This window comes from Gopherus flavomarginatus, chromosome 8, assembly GCF_025201925.1.
Source record: "Gopherus flavomarginatus isolate rGopFla2 chromosome 8, rGopFla2.mat.asm, whole genome shotgun sequence".
NCBI classification, from domain to species: domain Eukaryota; kingdom Metazoa; phylum Chordata; order Testudines; family Testudinidae; genus Gopherus; species Gopherus flavomarginatus.
The window spans coordinates 56,741,471-56,761,799 of record NC_066624.1 but is presented as its reverse complement, the minus strand read 5'-3'; the positions used below and the strand labels follow the sequence as shown (position 1 = coordinate 56,761,799).

At 43.4% G+C, this 20,329-nt stretch overlaps 1 protein-coding gene across 4 annotated transcripts in view; it reads left to right on the top strand.

Moving 5' to 3' along the window:
* ZNF185 (zinc finger protein 185 with LIM domain) overlaps window positions 1–20,329 on the top strand; it is a 94,851-nt gene that overhangs the window by 52,267 nt on the left and 22,255 nt on the right. For 2 of the 4 annotated variants that reach the window (XM_050965434.1, XM_050965436.1), the window contains 7 exons: window positions 3,485–3,571; window positions 7,651–7,695; window positions 8,160–8,264; window positions 13,094–13,189; window positions 13,737–13,835; window positions 15,082–15,177; window positions 15,594–15,692. In XM_050965434.1, coding sequence (XP_050821391.1) covers window positions 3,485–3,571; window positions 7,651–7,695; window positions 8,160–8,264; window positions 13,094–13,189; window positions 13,737–13,835; window positions 15,082–15,177; window positions 15,594–15,692 — 627 coding nt within the window. The remainder of the gene's footprint in view (window positions 1–3,484; window positions 3,572–7,650; window positions 7,696–8,159; window positions 8,265–13,093; window positions 13,190–13,736; window positions 13,836–15,081; window positions 15,178–15,593; window positions 15,693–20,329) is intronic. The other 2 variants (XM_050965435.1, XM_050965437.1) reach the window with 2 other exon arrangements.

Sequence of the window (20,329 nt, the reverse complement as noted above, 5' to 3'; positions counted from 1 at the left end):
TGGATTTTTTTTAAGCAGAATTTTTTTATTGTTTCTTTAAACAATCAAACACAGCAAGCAGCAAATATTTGCCCATACACTTCTGAAACCCCAAACCATGTTCAGGTTTTGGCAGACTAATTTCAGCTTTTCAATTAAAAAAAACACAACAAATTTTGAAGGAAAGCAGACATTGTCCGTGATTTTTTCTGCTTTTTAAAAACCCCTAGTTTTCGATCCAAAAAAGTTTTGATGGAAAATATTTGTCCAACCCTTTTAGTGAACTTTAGTGCCTTTTAGCACTAACTGGTGCTGAGAACCAGTGATACCTTGTAAAGGTGACTTGAAAATAAGTTTTTTTAAAACTGGGTTTGTGCTGAGATGTGAAAGGTTTTTAAATGTTTATTTTTCCCAGGGCGGTCTGGGGGCGGCAAGTGGGGCAATTTTCCCTGGGCCCTGCAGAGGCCCCCACGAGAATATAGTATTGCAACTTTTTTTATGGAAGGGGCCCCTGAAATTGCTTTGCCCCAGGCCCCTGAATCCTCTGGGTGCCCTGGAAGTCCCCCATGAGAACCAGGGCCTGTGATCTGGAAACTTCTGTTAGTTGTCTGAAGAAATCCTAATCTACCTCATCCTTCTGGTCTGGTGGTCTATAGCAGATGCCCACCATGACATCACCCTTTTTGCAGTCACCTCTACACTTAACTCAAAAGACTCTCAACACGCTTATTTCCAGTTTCATACTGGAGCTCTGACCAGTCATATTGCTCTCTTACATACAGTTAACTCTTCCACCTTTTCTCCCCCGCCTGTCCTCTGAACAGTTTATACCCAGACATGATAGTGCTCCAGTCATGTGAGTTACCCCACCAAGTCTCTTATTCCAATCACATCATAGTTCCTTGATTGTGCCAGACTTCCAATTCTCCCTGCTTGTTTCCCAGGCTTCCCGCATTCATGTACAGGCATCTAAGATAACTAGCCGATTGCCTTACATTCTTAGTATGAACCCGGAGGCCTCCCCTGTTGCACCATCCTCCTTGTGTTTCCTCCACAGGTATCCCACTTCCCCACTTACCTCAGGGCTTAGGTCTCCATCCCCTGGTGAACCTAGTTTAAAGCCCTCCTCACTAGGTTAGCCAGCCTGTCTGCAAAGATGCTCTTCCCTCTCTTTGTTAGGTGGATCCCAACTCTTCCTAGCAATCTTTCTTCTTGGAACAACATCCCATGGTCAAAGAATCCAAAGCCTTCTCTCCGACACCACCTGTGCAACCACGCATTTACTTCCACAATTTGATGGTCCTTACCTGGGCCTTTTTCTTAACAGGGAGGAGGACGGGAACACAACCTGCACCTCATACTCCTTCATTCTTCTTCCCAGAGCCACATAGTTCCAAGGTCATTCTTGGCAATATCATTGGTGCCCATGTGGAGAAGTAGGAAAGGGTAGCGGTCCGCGGGCTTGATCAGTCTCGGCAAACACTCTGTCACATCCTGAATTCTAGCTCCAGGCAAGCAGAACACTTCTCAAGTTTCCTGGCCTGGATGGCAGATGGATAACTCTGTCCCCCTTAGGAGGGAGTCCCCAACCATCACCACCCATCTCCTCCTCTTGGGAGGAGTGGCCATGTCCATCCCTAGAACAATGCATCCTATGTCTTCTGGCCGAGGGTGTCTCCTTCTGATCCCTTCCCTCAGATGACTCCTCCAAACCATTCTCCACCACAGTACCTCTGCAGAGAGCCCGAAAATGGTTTCTCACTTCTATCTGTATTAAGGGTACATAGGTTCTCCTTTTATTCTTCTGAAGGTCACATGCTGCCAGTTTTCTTCCCCGTTCTGCACTGCCCTCTCTGATTCTTCAGCATGCTATGCCTGTAGTACCAAATGCTGACTTCTATCCAGAAAGTCTTCATTTTCTCTGATGCAATGCAGGGTTGATACTTGCATCTTTAGTCCTTTAACCTTTTCTTCCAATATGGAGACCAGCTTGAACTTCATATAGACAAAGTCGCTTCTGTCCTCTGAGAGAAAGACAAACATGCCACGTCCTGTGCAGGTCACAACTGCTGATCGCTCACTATCCATATTGTGTTCCTTCTAAGAGCCTCTTTAGCAGATTTACTGCTCACAGAAGCCTGAAAGGCAAAAAGTCTGTGGGAATTCCCCCTGGCAAACTTCCTCTGTTTGCAGCTCACTCGGTTCGCAACTGACTGCTCTTTTATAAGGCTGCTGGCTCGAAGCAGTTGCCCGGGCTCAAAACCTTCCCTCCAATAAACCACTCAAGGCCCATCTGGAACAAAGCACTCCCAATTCACACTTTTCAAACAAACAAAGTCAGCACCTGTTAAAATAAACCAAATGCTCTGTGCTCAGAAGAGCTGGTTAAAAAGTTTCCTTTGACTAGTCTTCCCATGTTCCCCACAGCAGGTTTGTCTGAAGATAGGAAAGGAATTTCGGAAGCAAAAGAAGAAAGACTGAACCCTTTTCACTAAGCCCACGTCCAGACTAACCCGCGGCATCGGCGGGTTAAAATCGATTGCTCGGGGATCGATATATCGCGTCTAGTCTGGACGCGGTGTATCGATCCCCGAGCGCGCTTACATCGATTCCGGAACTCCATCAATCCAAACGGAGTTCCGGAATCGACACGGAGAGCCGCGGACATCGATGCCGCGCCGTCCAGACTGGTGAGTACCTCGATTTTAGAAATTCGACTTCAGCTACGTTATTCCCATAGCTGAAGTTGCGTATCTAAAATCGATTTTAATACCTAGTCTGGACGTAGCCTAAGTGTGTGTCTTATTTCCATAGTTAGAAGGAGGAAGTGCATGTGAACAACCATGACCCCATTTCTTCTGAGGAGAAGTAGCATTGCCTTGACACCTTGGACATCCAGCCTCCTTTTAATTAGTAATCAATGTGTAGAGTATTTTCCCTTATGCAAAGCAGCCTTCAAAGTAATGACTCCAAACCCTCTGTGGTTTTCATTGTGTCACTGCAGCCTTTGGGTCTGGAGAGCACTCTAGTTTTTTTATAAGTGATATTAGCTGAGTGAATTTCCAAAGGGGTGGGCACCTTTGAACTTGATTTTTGTGCTAATAATTTTTCCCAGAGGCATTTAATGTTAAGGACATATCAGATATTAAACTGATAAGAATGGCTTCCTGTGCTGCCTCTCAAGAGATCTGGGTTCTAGTCCCAGTTCTGCCACTGACTCCCTGAGTGACACTGGGCAACTCACTTACTTTACCTGTAGCTCAGTTCTCCATCAGTAAAAAAGGCATAATGAACCTACCATACAGGACCATTGTGAAGACAAGTCCATTAATGTCTAAGAGGCATTCAGGTGCTACAGTACCTAGAACCATATAAAGAACCCCTGATGTAGAACATGGGCAAGTATTAATGTCACTAGGCACCAGTGTGGAAGAAACCATTACCAAGGGTATGTGGTGTAGGAAATCAAAGCCCTGTGCTTTATTTTATTTATTTATCCCTACAGCCATGAAACAAGAAAACAGAATACATTGTTGGACCAAAAATCTGAAGTTCCCCTCACGGTCATCTCCCTGGAAACAAGTAGTAAGGGGTAAAGGTCATTCTTGCTCACTCTGGGCATGTGTGAGTGGGATTGAAGTAGGGGCTGCAGACTGTCCCAATGTACCTGAAAATGCAGGGCTGGCCTTACCATGAGGCGACCTGAGGCAGCTGCCTCAGGTGCTAGACTGTCTGGGGGCACCACTAGGACCCAGAGTGTAGAAAATTGTGTCTGCTGCTGATGCATATGTATTCTTTCTGCTCAAGATGCACAGAGATGGTGGAGTGCTGTGCTGGAGGAAGGAGGGCACAAGAGACATAACAGGCAGGAGGAGAAAAGGTGAGAGGGAATAACAGAAATCAGGAGGAGCTGCAGGGAGAGAGAGGAGGAGGAGCCTCTTATGTACCTCTCTAGCACCCCCAGGAGCCTGGACTGATTAACACCAGCTTCTCAGGGAGCTTCCTGTTTCCTGCTGCTTCTCTGAACTCACTTGAGGAGAACAGGTCATCAACTGAAGTAGTAGGAGCCAGTTAGGCCCTTAATACGCTGATATCTTCCCTCAATCAGGCCCTACTACCAGCCTGCTTATTTGTCCCCTTCAACTGAGTGTTGGGAGCCACTATAGCTGGCACAGAATAGCAGTCATGAGTGAAAGCAGCATTCAGAAAAAGAAAGAAAGCAAAGGAAGCTTTTCTATCTAAGCAGGAAGGAGCTCTCCTGAAATACAGACACAAATGTTCATGGTGAGACTTCCGGCCCCAGTGAGGATGTGAGTGGTGCGGAGATGCCTGTTCTTCCAGTTAATCAGAGTGCAGGTGACCTGGCAGCTACTGAAGCATCCATATCTCCATCTCAAATGGATGTAACCAGGCACATTCCTGAAGAAAAGTGTAGATTAGAGAAGAGTGTGGTAGAGGTGCGAGAAACAGCTGCTGCTGAGTTTTGTTCCTTAAGTCTAGATGATCCAGGATTGTGGATCCACTTGCGCAGTAGCCTGAGATACTTCCTTGTACTGCATGGGCCACAGCAAGTGAAAAACTTCATGTTCCCCAAAGACAATGAAAATAGAAGTTTCCATCCAACACATTACTGGTTTGAAATCCCCAATGCTGACAAAGTAGAGATGCCATGGCTTATGAACTCAAAAACCCAGAATGCTGCATACTGTTTTTGTTGCAAAGTCTTCCAGTCTAATGTTCCAGCCACATTGGGTTCTACAGGAACAAAGGACTGGAAGAATCTGGCTAGAAATCTGGCATGCCATGAGAAGGCAGCAAATCACCAGAAAGCATTCCATAGATGGAAAGAGCTTGAGATGAAACTAAGGTTAAAGGCCACCATAGATGATCAGCATCAAGAGAAGATTGCATCAGAGTCTCTTTACTGGCAAAATGTTCTGAAAAGGCTCATTGCCATTGTGAGAATGCTTGCTACCCAAAACCTAGCACTGTGTGGCGCTTCAGATCAATTGTATGTGCCAAACAATGGAAACTTCCTTAAAACTTTGGAGCTTATGTCTGAGTTTGATGCTGTACTCCAGGAGCATCTAAGAAGAGTCACCACCCAAGAAATGTAAACACACCACTACCTTGGAAAAACAATTCAAAATGAGATCATACAGTTACTGGCAGCAAACAGAAGATTGTGGCAGATCTGAAGTCAACAAGCTACTACTCTGTTATTCTGGACTGCAGACCTGACATCAGCCATACGGAACAAATGACTTTGATGGTGCATTTTGTAACAACTACGGAATCTAGTGAAAATGCCCCTGCAATGGTGACTGGCAGAGAGCATTTTTTAGAATTTATTGACATTGATGATACTACAGGAGCTGGTATGACAAATGTGCTTCTTAAAAAGCTGGAAGATACGGGAACTGCGATAGCTGACATGAGAGGTCAGGGCCACGATAATGGTGCCAACATGAGAGGAAAGAACAGAGGAGTGCAGACACGGATCCGAGTTAAACCCTCAAGCTTTTTTTGTCCCATGCAGTTCTCATTCATTTGTCCCCTGCAGCAAGGGAGATTTAGGTTGGACATTAGGAAAAAGTTCCTAACTGTCAGGGTAGTTAAACACTGGAATAGATTGCCTAGGGAAGTTGTGGAATCTCCATCTCTGGAGATATTTAAGAGTAGGTTAGATAAATGTCTATTAGGGATGGTCTAGACAATATTTGGTCCTGCCATGAGGGCAGGGGACTGGACTCGATGACCTTTCGAGGTCCCTTCCAGTCCTAGAGTCTATGAGTCTATGAACTTGGTGGTCAGTGATGCAGCATCAGCTTTCAGTGAGGCTGCTGAATTTTTTAATGTAATTCAAAGCATCTATGTATTTTTCTCTGTATTAACTCATCGATGGCAAATTTTGAAGCAACATCTGGGAACACCCTCTCTGACACTGAAACCACTGAGTGCCACACGATGGGCAAGTCAAGTGGAGGTGATAAAGCCTATCAAACACCAAATTGAGAAGATAGATGATGCCATAGTTGCCATTATGGAGGATAATGCTAGGATAGGAACTGTTCATGAGAGAACAGTGGCAGAGGGAAATGGAATCACCAGAAACATCCATAACTTCAAATTTCTGTGTGGCTTAGTGTTGTGGCATGACATACTGTTTGAAATACATGTTGTAAGCAAGAGATTCCAAGGCGTTGACCTTGATATATCTGGAGCAATGGAACAACTGGACAAAGCAAAGTCATACCTACAGTCTTATCAGTCTGATGAGGGATTTCAATACATTCTAAAGAGTGCACAGAAGTTGGCAGAGGAACTTCACACTGAAGCTATTTTCCCACCCATTCAAGAATACAAGAGTCACTGACGAAAAAGACATTTTGATTACAAGGCACGGGATAATCCCATAAGAGACTCCAAACAACAATTCAAAGTTGAATTCTTTAACCAGGTGCTAGATTGTGCAATACAGTCAGTTGAAGAACCTTTCATGCAGCTCAAAGAACACAGCAGTATATTTTGGATTTTGTATGATATTCCAAATCTCCTCACTATACCTGAAGAAGACCTACACCAGCACTGCAGGGCACTTGAGACAGTACTGACACATGATGACATGCGTGATATTGATGCGAGTGATTTAGGTGATGAACTGAAAGCCCTTTCAAGATGCATTTCAGCAGGCTCAACTCCAAAGGCTGTTCTGGAATATATGTGCACAAATAAGATGACCACTGTCTTTCCAAATGCTTTTGTTGCTCTGCGCATACTTCTGACACTTCTGGTAACAGTTGCCAGTGGAGAACGCAGCTTCTCCAAGCTGAAGTTAATAAAAACACATCTACACTCCACAATGACACAGGAGAGGCTGGTCAGCCTTGCAAGCATCTCAGTAGAGCATGAGCTGGGCCGGACTGTGGACCTTCAGGAAGCAGTTCAAATCTTTGCAACCAAAGAGGCATGGAAAGCATCACTTTGATTATTCAAACAGATAAAAATGCCAGTGTTTACTATGCAGACAAGAAAAGTTACATTTGCTGTTCAGGCATTTGAAAGTTAAGTATTACTTAAAATTTTTGAACAAGGCATTTTAAGTTGTTAGTTCTCCTTTATTGGGGTAGGTAGCAGAGCAGTACCATGAGAGGAGTAGAACAGGAAGAAGGCAGAATTGAGATCTTTCAAAGTTGTGGCCCAAGCAAGAGGGCATCATTTGAGCTCACTGCCTCAAGTGCCAAAATGTTGTGGGCTGGTCCTGTGAAAATGGCTTTGTCTGAATCCCCATATGCATTCCATACTACCATCCTCTGTCGCTCACCCTGATGTTCAGGGCTGGCCCCACCTTCCTTGCATCTGATACACAAAGCAGGAAGTGGAGAAGTTTGCATTTATTTTCCCAAAACAATGGAGAGTTTCCCAGTGAGAAATATGCTGAGGCTTATCCCCAGAGGATGATGCCTTTTCACTGTTGCCCAAAACTGTTGGATGCTGAGGCTTCCCAAGAAGCCTAGTCTCCCTGTTGGACATAGGGAAGATTCAGGAGAGCCCTTTTGGTTTTTATAAATGCTGGATACAAATATTCAGGAAATGGGTAATACTATGCAAATTATTGTGCTCTGCATGGTGGATATGCTTTCTAAGGGTGATCTCTTTCCTTTCTTCTAGGTATCCTGATTCCCTAGAGGTTGATAATGAATTTGACCCAATAAAGTAAGAGCAGAGTCTGTTAACAGCATCATATGCTGCTGTTTTTGTCTTGTCGTTGGGATAGAGGGATCTTTTTCTTTCCCCAAAGCATCCTAACAAAGGGCATGCCAAGGGGACTGCACTCCTGCAGAATTATGAGGGAGGTGATGCACGTATTGTCCCTGGGGAAGAGAAACAACCCATCAATTAAAAGTGCATTGAGGTCCTTCAGCTTCTTTCCCATGTTGGCATGTGTCTCCCAGATTCCAGTCTGCACACTTTCATCAGTGGGCTGTCATGTTGTATAGTATGCTGGTGCATGGTAACTGATGGGAAGTTACATCTCACTGTCTGAAGTGAGCAGCAGGTGGGTCAGTAAGTTCTTTTCCAAAAGGAAAGTTTCACATCATATGATTTTGTTACTTCAGACATTAACTCCATTCATCAAACTGCTCTTACAAGGTGTCATGAGTCTCTCTCCCTTGCAGGTCCAACTCATATCATATGGACAATACAGCTGACCCCCCATCTGAGACGCGCCACCGGTACAGGGTTCCTGAATACCTGGATGACACAAATTCTGACTTTACAAGGTAAGAGCCTAGAGATGGCATTCACAGTGGTGTAAGTAGAGTTCTGATGATATTGGGATAAACTAGCATCAGCTTTCCAAAGGGGGCAAGGTGACCTAGAGGGCTGTGGGGCAGAGGAGAAAGAGAATGGGATATCTTGTACATAGAAGACCAGGAAACACAATCCACATCCTGAGCCAAAGGTATAGGACATGAAGTGGGCACAGCTTAACTGCAATCACATGGTTATTAGTCTTGTTGATTCATCGCTCATCAAGCTTTCTGTTGCAGAATGAACCAAGCTAGTAACGGTAACTACAGTTGTGCTTTGTCCACTTCACCTTTGTGATTTCCCTTGATATCTAGAGTTTCATTCTACACAAGTGTTGAAGTTTGTTCACTTTCAAACTTGACATCAGCCATGTGGACTCAGGAAAGTGATAGTTGAGTTGCAGCTATGGATGCTGAAGACCCTCAGCGTCTCTTTTACTTGGGTGCCTAGTTTTGGATATTGGTCTCACACTTGATCCCACCAAAGGGACTGGGAAGTTGAGAGGTATGATCTTGTGACACTATTCTATCCTTTTTGTGAGTTGGATGGTGAACCCAATGTGGGACCTGGCAAAAACCCAACCACAGGACGTCAGAAACCATGGAGTTGCTGATAGCTATCCTGGGTTTAGCTAACATTCCTGCAAGAAACTTCTGCTATGCTTTATCAGGGATTGCTGTACTAACTGAGACTGAGTAACTGCATTTGTTCTCTAGAAGTCTGTATTTCTTGGTAAGAGGTAGTGAGAATGTTTTTATGAAAGGAACACAGCTTTCCACATCACTTACTTGCTAGTTTCATAGAATCATAGGACTGGAAGGGACCTCAAGAGGTTATCTAATCCAGTCCCCTCCACTCATGGCAGGACTCAGTATTATCTAGACCATCCCTGACAGGTGTTTGTCTAACCTGCTCTTAAAAATCTCCAGTGATGGAGATTCCACAACCTCCCTAGGTAATTTATTCCAGTGCTTAACCACCCTGACAGTTAGGAAGTTTTTCCTAATGTCATAAGAACATAAGAACGGCCGTTCCAGGTCAGACCAAAGGTCCATCCAGCCTACTGTCTACTGACAGTGGCCATTGCCAGGTGCCCCAGAGGGAGTGAACCTAACAGGCAATGATAAAGTGATCTCTCTCCTGCCATCCATCTTCACCCTCTGACAAACAGAGGCTAGGGACACCACTCCCTACCCATCCTGGCCAATAGCCACTTATGGACTTAACTACCATGAATTTATCCAGTTCTCTTTTAAACGCTGTTATAGTCCTAGCCTTCACAACCTCCTCAGGTAAGGAGTTCCACAAGTTGACTGTGCGCTGCGTGAAGAAGAACTTCCTTTTATTTGTTTTAAACCTGCTGCCTATTAATTTTATTTGGTGACCCCTAGTTCTTGTATTATGGGAACAAGTAAATAACTTTTCCTTATCCACTTTCTTCACATCACTCATGATTTTATATACCTCTATCATATCCCCCCTTAGTCTCCTCTTTTCCAAGCTGAAGAGGCCTAGCCTCTTTAATCTTTCCTCATATGGGACCCTCTCCAAACCCCTAATCATTTTAGTTGTCCTTTTCTGAACCTTTTCTAGTGCCAGTATATCTTTTTAGAGGCGAGGACACCATATCTGTACATAGTATTCAAGATGTGGGCGTACCATGGATTTATATAAGGGCAATAATATATTCTCAGTCTTATTCTTTATCCTCTTTTTAATGATTCCTAACATCTTGTATGCTTTTTTGACCGCCTCTGCACACTGCGTGGACATCTTCAGAGAACTGTCCATGATGACTCCAAGATCTTTTTCCTGACTCTTTGTAGCTAAATTAGCCCCCATCATATTGTATGTATAGTTGGGGTTATTTTTTCCAATGTGCATTACTTTACATTTATCCACATTAAATTTCATTTGCCATTTTGTTGCCCAATCACTTAGTTTTGTGAGATCTTTTTGAAGTTCTTCACAGTCTGCTTTGGTCTTAACTACCTTGAGCAGTTTAGTATCATCTGCAAACTTTGCCACCTAACTGTTTACCCCTTTCTGCAGACCATTTATGAATAAATTGAATAGGATTGGTCCTAGGACTCACCCTTGGGGAACACCACTAGTTACCCCTCTCCATTCTGAGCATTTACCATTAATTCCTACCCTTTGTTCCCTGTCTTTTAACCAGTTCTCAATCCATGAAAGGACCTTCCCTTTTATCCCATGACAGCTTAATTTACGTAAGAGCCTTTGGTGAGGGACCTTGTCAAAGACTTTCTAGAAATCTAAGTATACTATGTCCACCGGATCCCCCTTGTCCACATGTTTGTTGACCCCTTCAAAGGACTCTAATAGATTAGTAAGACACGATTTCCCTTTACAGAAACCATGTTGACTATTGCTCAACAATTTATGTTTTTCTACGTGTCTGACAATTTTATTCTTAACTATTGTTTCGACTAATTTGCCCGGTACTGACGTTAGACTTACTGGTCTGTAATTGCCGGGATCACCTCTAGAGCCCTTTTTAAATATTGGCTTTACATTGGCTAACTTCCAGTCATTGGTACCGAAGCTGATTTAAAGGACAAGTTACAAATCTTAGTTAATAGTTCCGCAACTTCACATTTGAGTTCTTTCAGAACTCTTGGGTGAATGCCATCTGGTCCCGGTGACTTGTTAATGTTGAGTTTATCAATTAATTCCAAAACCTCCTTTAGTGACACTTTAATCTGTGACAATTCCTCAGATTTGTCACCTACAAAAGCCAGCTCAGGTTTAGGAATCTCCCTAACATCCTCAGCCGTGAAGACTGAAGCAAAGAATCCATTTAGTTTCTCCGCAATGACTTTATCATCTTTAAGCGCTCCTTCTGTATCGCGATCATCAAGGGGCCCCGCTTGTTGTTTAGCAGGCTTCCTGCTTCTGATGTCCTTAAAAAACATTTTGTTATTACCTTTGGAGTTTTTGGCTAGCTGTTCTTCAAACTCCTCTTTGGCTTTTCTTATTACACTCTTGCACTTAATTTGGCAGTGTTTATGCTCCTTTCTATTTGCCTCACTAGGATTTGACTTCCACTTCTTAAATGAAGTCTTTTTCTCTCTCATTGCTTCTTTTACATGGTTGTTAAGCTATGGTGGCTCTTTTTTAGAACGTTTACTGTGTTTCTTAATTTGGGGTGTACATTGAAGTTAGGCCTCTATTATGGTGTCTTTAAAAAGCACCCATGCAGCTTGCAGGTATTTCACTTTAGTCACTGTACCTTTTAACTTCTGTTTAACTAACCCCCTCATTTTTTAAATTAAATGCCACAGTCTTGGGCTGTTGAGATGTTCTTCCCACCACAGAGATGTTGAATGCTATTATATTATGGTCACTATTTGCAAGTGGTCCGGCTATAGTTACCTCTTGGACCAGCTCCTGTGCTCCACTCAGGATTAAATCTAGAGTTGCCTCTCCCCTTATGGGTTCCAGTACCAGCTGCTCCATGAAGCAGTCATTTAAAGTATCAAGAAATTTTATCTCTGCATTTCGTCGTGAAGTGAAATGTTCCCAGTCAATATGAGGATAATTGAAATCCCCCACTTTTATCGGGTTCTTAATTTTGATAGTCTCTCTAATTTCTCTTAGCATTTCATCATCACTATTACTGTCCTGGTCAGGTGGTCGATAATAGATCCCTAATGTTATATTTTTATTAGAGCATGTAATTTCTATCCATAGGGATTCTATGGAATATGTGGATTTGCTTAAGATTTTTACTTCATTACCAACCTAAATCTCCTTTGCTGCAATTTAAGCCCATTGCTTCTTGTCCTATCCTCAGAGGTTAAGAAGAACAATTTTTCTTCTTCCTCCTTGTAACAACCTTTTATATACTTGAAAACAGTTATCATGCCCCCTCAGTCTTCTCTTTTCCAGACTAGACAAACCCAATATTTTCAATCCTCTCTCATCGGTCATGTTTTCTAGCCCTTTAATCATTTTTGTTTCTCTTCTCTGGACTTTCTCCAATTTGTCCACATCTTTTCTGAAATGTGGTTCCCAGAAATGGACCCAATACTGCAGCTGAGGCTTAATCAACGTGGAGTAGAGTAGAAGAATTACTTCTCATGTCTAGTTTGTAACACTCCTGCTAATACATCCCAGAATGATGTTTGCGTTTTTTTTTTTTTGCAGCTTTTTTTATTGACTCATATTTAGCTTGTGGTCAGTTATGACCCCCAGATCCTTTTCTGCAGTACTCCTTCCTAGGCAGTCATTTCCCATTTTGTATATGTGAAACTGATCCTTCCTAAACAGAGTACTTTGCATTTGTACTTATTGAATTTCATCCTATTTTCTTCAGGCCATTTCTAATGTCTCACACAGTGCAACCTTGTTAGTCTAGACCAGTGGTTCTTAACCTTTACTGCAGGCTGCACCCCTTTGGTTCTCAAAATATGTTCTTGCACCCCTTAAATCTAAAAAATATGTTCTCAGACCCCTTAAACCTAGATATTTTTTGTTTGTATATTACAGTATGTAATCATTAAAAAATGAATAATGTTAATAAATACATAGGTTTGATGAAACATTTGTACTTACGTGCCTGTGCTTAATTTGTGTTTTTGATGATTTACCTTCTAAAAAAAATCTGTCATGTCTCGAACCCCCAGAAAGGGTATCTCACACCCCCAGGGGGTGTATGCACCCCAGCTTAAGAGCCACTGGTCTAAACAGTAATTCCACTGAGTGCCCTTTCTGAAACACTTTAACAACACATATGAGCAGATGAAGCAGTTTAATGACTCTCCTCCTCTGGCAGGTCCAGCCCCCAATCTAAAGACATCCCCGCACATCCCACTGATGCCAGATTCACAGTCCCTGGATACTTGGGTGATACAGAATGTGACCCTAAAAGGTATGTGGGTGTTGCATTTAGTGGGGTTATCCAGGAAATCTGAGGACAAAGGAAAATCTAAAGTCCACTGCACTTGGAAGGCACTCTTGTTATAGCCATCAGCCCCGGAGTGTGAAATGATGAAAGGGACTGTGCAGAAGAGTGTAGATACCCCAGCTTGCAGGCCGTAAGGTGAGCCTGAGGTGTATTTCACCTTAGCCTTTCCTGACAAGATTCAAATATTTGAGCTCTGTTCTCTTGTCAATGCCCTGTGCTTGGAGGGATTAGAACCTTTAGTTCTTATCCAATGTTAATGTGAATAGGCTCTGCTCCCATCCTAGTGACCATAAGATGCTGCAGAGGCAACAGAGGTGTTGAAGGGCAACTGAAATAAATAGATAGTCAGTGTCAGTAGGTTGGCACATTGAAATGCAGTTGGGGCCCATGAAACAATCCCCACAGAAAGAGCCTTTGAACAGTTGGACAGAGTCTTCCCTTTTTCTCAGCACACAGAACAGTTTTACATGATGATTCAGGTGCCAGTGATGGGCTTTTCCTTCTTTACCAGATCTGTCCCATGCTATGAGGAGAGACGTCCCACAAGAGAGATCAGATATGAGAGTACCAGAGCCACAGAACACAAAGAACCTGAACGGAATGTGACAAAGTAAGGAGTTAGGGGGAACAACCATCATATCGCTCTGATGATGAATTCTTTAACTGTGTTCCGTTCCCCTTTTGTCTAAGTCTTTGGAAATGCCTGTTGCTCCCTAACCTCTTAGCATCAAGCAAGTGCAGAACATCACAATTTGAAATTCCCATGCCAGGTGCCAATTCCATCTATTCCCTGTAGGGACCTTTGGCACTGTTGCACCTTGGTCGCTCCTGTTCTCTTCCTGTAGCACACAGTAGTTTGCTCTAATTCTGCATGTGCAGGTGCTATGTGTTGCTGGTGGCTTGTGACATACATGAGGTCAGACTAGATGATCTGCTGGTCCCTTCTGGCCTTAAACTTTATTACTCTACAATGTTCAGGGTAATTAGGCCAAGCAATTCCAAACTCACTGCCAAAGGGCTTAATTTGAATAATTAATATTCAGATGATATCCACTGAAAAATCAAATCTCAGTAAACTGATCTAATATAGCCCAAGCTTCTTCCAATGTTCCCAAGATCTATCCATTGCATGCGTGTCTTCATGGGTACAAACCATCCCTCAGAAATGCATGCAGAACTCTCACTGACTTCTGTAGACCTTGCACTTGTGTATAGTTGGGTAGAATACAGCCCATGCTGAGAGTCTCCTAACTCCAACATAAAAGAGCCCAAGTAACAAAATAGTAATTTCTATAGCAGCTCACACCCTAACACCTTAATTATACTTGAGTGAACTTAGCCTTACAACCCCCTCTCTGACATAAGCAAATATGATTATCCCATATTACAGATGAAGAAACAGAGGCACAGCAACTAAAAGATTCTTGCCAAAGGACAGACAGTGAATCAGTGGTAGAGCTATTAGAGGTGCATGTCTTCTCATTCCCAGCATTGTGCCTTAATCATAAGACCTCTTCCTTCTTTCCCAGTCTGACCCTGGGTGTTGGCTTGATGTGCAGGTGCTGACCCTGGGTCAGACTCCACTGGCTATTGTTCTTCGCTTACAACTGTCCAGCCACTACTGCTGGGAGGAAAGCCCATAGAATGCTGTACATCCCAGATTAATGGGTAGTGCTAAGAGGAGTTTAGCAAAAGGAGTTCTGTAGTCCATGCTTATTTTGCATTGCCTATACTTCCCCCATATTGTCATGTTCTGGAGCAGATATTTCACAAAGGATCTAGCCATTTCATAATCTAATTCCATGAGCCAATCTCCAAGCCCTTTGCATACTGGAATGACCCTCCTTCTTTGGTAGGTCCAGCCCTTCTTCTGGAGACAACAACGCTGTTACCCAAGAGGTCCGAAACAAAGTCCCCATGCACCTGGATAATGAAGAATTTGATTTCAAAAGGTAAGAAGGAGATGTGTATTTTGTTGAGTGATATTAGACATGGACTCTAAGGAAAATCTTGAGGATATTGCACTGGTAAGTCTTGGAAGTAGAATCAGGACTTTGATTTAGATTGTCATGTACCCGGTCATCATTTATGATTGCAAAGCACTGAGCACACTGCCAATGCTCAATATATAATCAAACATCATATAGTTTTCTGCAGACAATAATAGCACTTTTTCTAGACAGTCCATGCAGCATTAAGAGGCCTTCACCAAATGGGATTCCATATTTCATTCCTACTGCTTACACTTTCCCCACAGTACGCTTTTCCATGTGGAAAGGTATCACTTAAGAATGTGCTGTTTCAAATCGTAATTCCATTAGCCGATCTCTGGGGCTCTTCATGGCCTGCAATGACTTTCTTTCTTCAGCAGGTCCAGCTCTCATTCTACAGAAAGCAATGTTACTATCAATGACCCAAGACACAGAATCACTGAGTGTGTGGAGGCTGGGGAATTGGACCCTGAAAGGTATGGGAAGTCTTGCATTTAGTGTTATTACACAAGAAATCTGAGGACAATGGGAAAAAATTGGCAGTCGGTGTGACAGGTTCCCAAGAGTGCAATCTGGAGCTGGGATTGTGCTGAGCCCTCTCTCAACAACCTGGGCTCCCTCTCACACTGTGATGCTGTGATGAGCTGCAAACCTCTCCAGATCCTACACTTAAACTGATATCCACAGGCAGGGACACACCTAGCTAAGTTACATGAATGCTTCTCCTAGCCACTCATGAACAATAGAGAGGCTCCAGCCAATTCTCCCAGCTCCACAGCCTAGGACCCCAGAACTGTATCATCTTGCCCTGGTCAGAAATCTGACCAGTGAAAGTTTATTACCCTGTCTGCCACTTCTACAAAGGAAAGTGTACATGCACCAGATTTTGTGCACTGAGCAAATTCCCCAAACACTTCAAGCAAAACACACTATTTTAGGTAAAATATAAAACAGATCGATTAACTACAGACGATAGCTTTTAAGCGATTATAAGTAGTAGGCATACAGATCAAAGTTGGTTACCTAAGAAATAAAAAGTAAAATTGCAATCTGAATTCTATAAACTAGGCACGATTTGAATCAAGTAGTGTCTCACCATGATAGGTAATACAAGTAGGTCACAGATCTTCCATATCTAGGCTGGAAATCCCCTTCAACCTGGGACTACCTCCCCAGTTCAGTCTTTGTTCTCCAGATGTGTTTCCAGGTGTTGAGTTGTGGGGGAAGTGAGGCTCAATGATGATGCCACTTCCCCTCCTTTATAGGTTCTTCCAGCTTGCTGGAAAGATCTTTTGCTATGATGTGAGTCTAACAGTGTCCATTGTTTACATTCTCCCTATGACAAACCTTTATTGTACAAAGATCCTTTGATAGTCCTTGGTAGTGAGGATTCCACTTAATGGGTCATCAACACTGTCAACAACTTCACTATTGTACCTGAAAGGCTGGTTGTGGGTATTTCCAACTTCACAACATATTTTGATAGCAAAACTTTGTAACTCCACATATAATGATAGCACATACAATTTAACAGGATATTAATGTTCAACAGATTAAGACTTTTAAAATGATACCTTACAAGACATACTTTGTACAAAGCATATCATAATTGTATCACCAGGGTACATATGGGGTTACCAGGGTGTTGCTTTGGAGTACAGAGTGCCACAGTCAGCTGTTCTGGGGGGGCATGGAAGCAAAGCTGGAATTCCTAATTCAGTGTGTAGGACAGTGGTTCTCAACCTGTGGTCTAAACTATATTTAAGAGGTCTGCGAAAGACAGACTGAAAACTTACTGAACAGAATTCAACTTTATATACAGATAATAGATTTCCAAAGGTGTTCACAAATTTAAAAAGATTGAAAACCACTGGTGTAGGATATACCACAGGTTGTGATAGCAAGGGTTGTTGATTTCACGTAGATGACTATGTTAGCTGTCAGCAGTATTGTCATAGCAAGGGACCACAAGAGGCATCACAATGCATGAGAACAGGGGTTCTCAGCCTTTTTCTTTCTGAGGCCCCTCACAACATGCTATAAAAACTCCAGGGCCCGGGAGGAAGGGGGAACTTGGGGCTCTGGGACAGCGGGGGCGGGGGGAAGCCCTCAGGTTTGGGTGTAGCTTGACTTCTATTTTGGGTGGGCAGGGGCCAGTGGGGCTCAAGCCAGCTCCTCACAATGGGGTCTGTGGGGGGAGCATCACCTCCAGCCCCTGACTTTCCTCAACAGGCCACCCAGCCTGACTAAGTTGTGTGTGTGTGAGGGGGTGCAACGAAAAATTATAACTCAGCTCAAAAAGTTTGAAAACAGCTCAAGGTTCAGGGAGAGGGATATGTAAGGGCTGTGTATGGGCAAAGGATAGCTCAGGGTGCAAGGAGGGAGTAGCCAGGGGCTGTGTGCGGGCAGGGGGGTAGCTCAGTGTGTGTGTGGGTAGGTAGGGGCTTGTGTGTGGGCAGGGGGCTAGCTCAGGGTGAAGAGGGAGTGGGTAGCTTGGTGCAGGGAGGGGGTAGCTAGGGGCTGTGTGCAGGCAGGGAGGTAGCTAGGTATTGTGTGCCAGGAGAGCTCTCCTGCAGTCCCTTTTTCCTGAGGGCTCTGCCAGCCACAGAGCCAGGTCCCCCAATCCAGGCAGCTCTTTCCGGCTGCGTGAGCAAAGAGGAGTGGAACTGAGACACAGCTTCAACTTCCTGCAGCAACAGCAGATGACGGAAAGCTGCAGCTACCTGCTCCATGGCACTAGCCAGAGCAGCCTCCAACCTGGCCACTGGGCGGGGAGAGAAGAAGGGGTGTGTGTGTGGGGTGGAGCTGCCCTGGGATTGCCTTGATCTTGCAGTGTAGTTTAAGGGGGGGAAACACCCCCTGGCCTCTCAACTCTGTCCATGGGCACCAGGGATCGGGGCTTCAACCACCTTGTCCTGGCTTCAGCCCCAAGAGAGGTGCTGGGGCTTGAGCTCTCGATTTTAGCTGTGGAGCCTCACAGCCCTCCTGTTGAGAACCACTGGTCTAACAAACAGATATGTCCATGGTTTTTTTTCAACATATGGAAGGGAGGGGAAAAAGGGAGGAGGTGTTGCTTTGTATATTAAAAATGTATACACTTGAACTATGATTGAGATGGAAATAGGAGACAGACTTGTAGCAAAAAAAAATTGAAGTACTTCAGAAGCAGGAAGCCTGCCAAACAACCAGTGGGGCCACTGGACGATTGAGATGCTAAAGGAGCACTCAAGGACGATAAGGCCATTGTGGAAAAATGAAATGAATTCTTTGCATCAGTCATCATGACTGAGAATGTGAGGGACATTCCCAAACCTGAGCCATTCTTTTTAGGTAACCTATCATTTAAATCAACTTCTGATGCCATGTGACACCAATTTTTTAAAAAGGCTCCAAAGGTGATCATGGCAATTGTAGTCTGGTAAGCCTAACTTCAGTAGCAGGCAAACTGGTTGAAACTATACTATGGAACAGAATTATCAGACACATAGATGAACACTGGGAAACATTGGGAAAGAGCCAACATGATTTTTGTAAAGGGAAATCATGCTTTGCCAATCTACTAGAATTATTTGAGGGGGTCAACAAGCATGTGGACAAGGGTGATCCAGTGGATATAGTGTACTTAAATTTTCAGATAGCCTTTGAGAAGGTCCTTCATCAAAGGCCATTAAGCAAAGTCAGCTGTCATGGGATAAGAGGGAAGGTTCTCTCATGGATCAGTAACTGGTTAAAAGATAGGAAACAAAGGGTAGGAATAAATAGTCAGTTTTTAGAATGGAGAGAGGTAAATAGTGGTGTCCCCCAGGAGTCTGTACTGGGACCAGTCCTATTCAAAGTATTCATAAATGATCTGAAAAAAGGGGGTAAACAGTGAGGTGGCAAAATTGGCAGATGATACAAAACTACTCAAGGTAGATAAGTGCAAAGCAGACTGCGGTGAGTTACAAAGGGATCTCATAAAACTGGGTGACTGGACAACAAAATGGCAGATGAAATTCAATGTTGATAAATGCAAAGTAATGTACATTGGAAAACATAATGCCAACTGTACATATAAAATGATGAGGTCTAAATTAGCTGTTACCACTCAAGGAAAAGATCTGAGTCATTGTGGATAGTTCTCTAAAACATTCACTCAATGTGCAGCAGCAGTTAAAAAAGCTAACAGACTGTTGGGAATCATCAAGAAAGGGATAGATAATAGAGAATATCATATTGCCTCTCTATAAATCCATGGTACGCTCACATCTTGAATACTGCATGCAGATGTGGTTGCCCCAGCTCAAAAAAGATATATTGGAATTTGAAAAGGTTCAGAAACAGACAATAAATATGATTAGAGGTATGGAACAGCTTCCATATGAGGAGAGATTAAAAAGACTGGGACTTTTCAGCTCAGAAAATAGACGACTAAGAGGAGATATGATAGAGGTCTATAAAATCATGACCAGTGTGGAGAAAGTAAATAAGGAAGCGTTATTTACTCCTTTGCATAACACGAGAACTCGGGGTCACCAAATGAAATTAATAGGCAGCAGGTTTAAAACAAACAAAAGGAAGTGTTTTTTCACACAACACACAGTCAACCTGTGGAGTTCCTTGCCAGACAATGTTGTGAAGGCCAAGACTATAACAGGGTTAAAAAAAGAACTAGATAAATTCATGGAGAGTAGGTCCATCAATGTGTATTAGCCAGGATGGACAGGAATGATATCCCTAGCCTCTGTTTGCCAGAAGCTGGGAATGGGTAACAGGGGATGGATTACTTGATGATTACCTGTTCTGTTCATTCCATCTAGGGTACTTGGCATTGGCTACTGTCAGAAGACAGGATACTGGGCTAGATGGACCTTTGGTCTCACCCAGTATGTCTGTACTTATGTACCTAAGTATCATCATTCTGAAAAATTCACAATAAATACCATAAGTGAACACTAGCCTAGAGATTCTGTGAACCATATTTGTAGCCCTCATGTCCTGTGAGTTGGGGCTGGACATGATGCAGAAGCATAAGTATTAATTTCCAGGGAACTAAAGAATCACAGAATATCAGGGTTGGAGGGGACCTCAGGAGGTCATCTAGTCCAACCCCCTGCTCAAAGCAGGACCAATC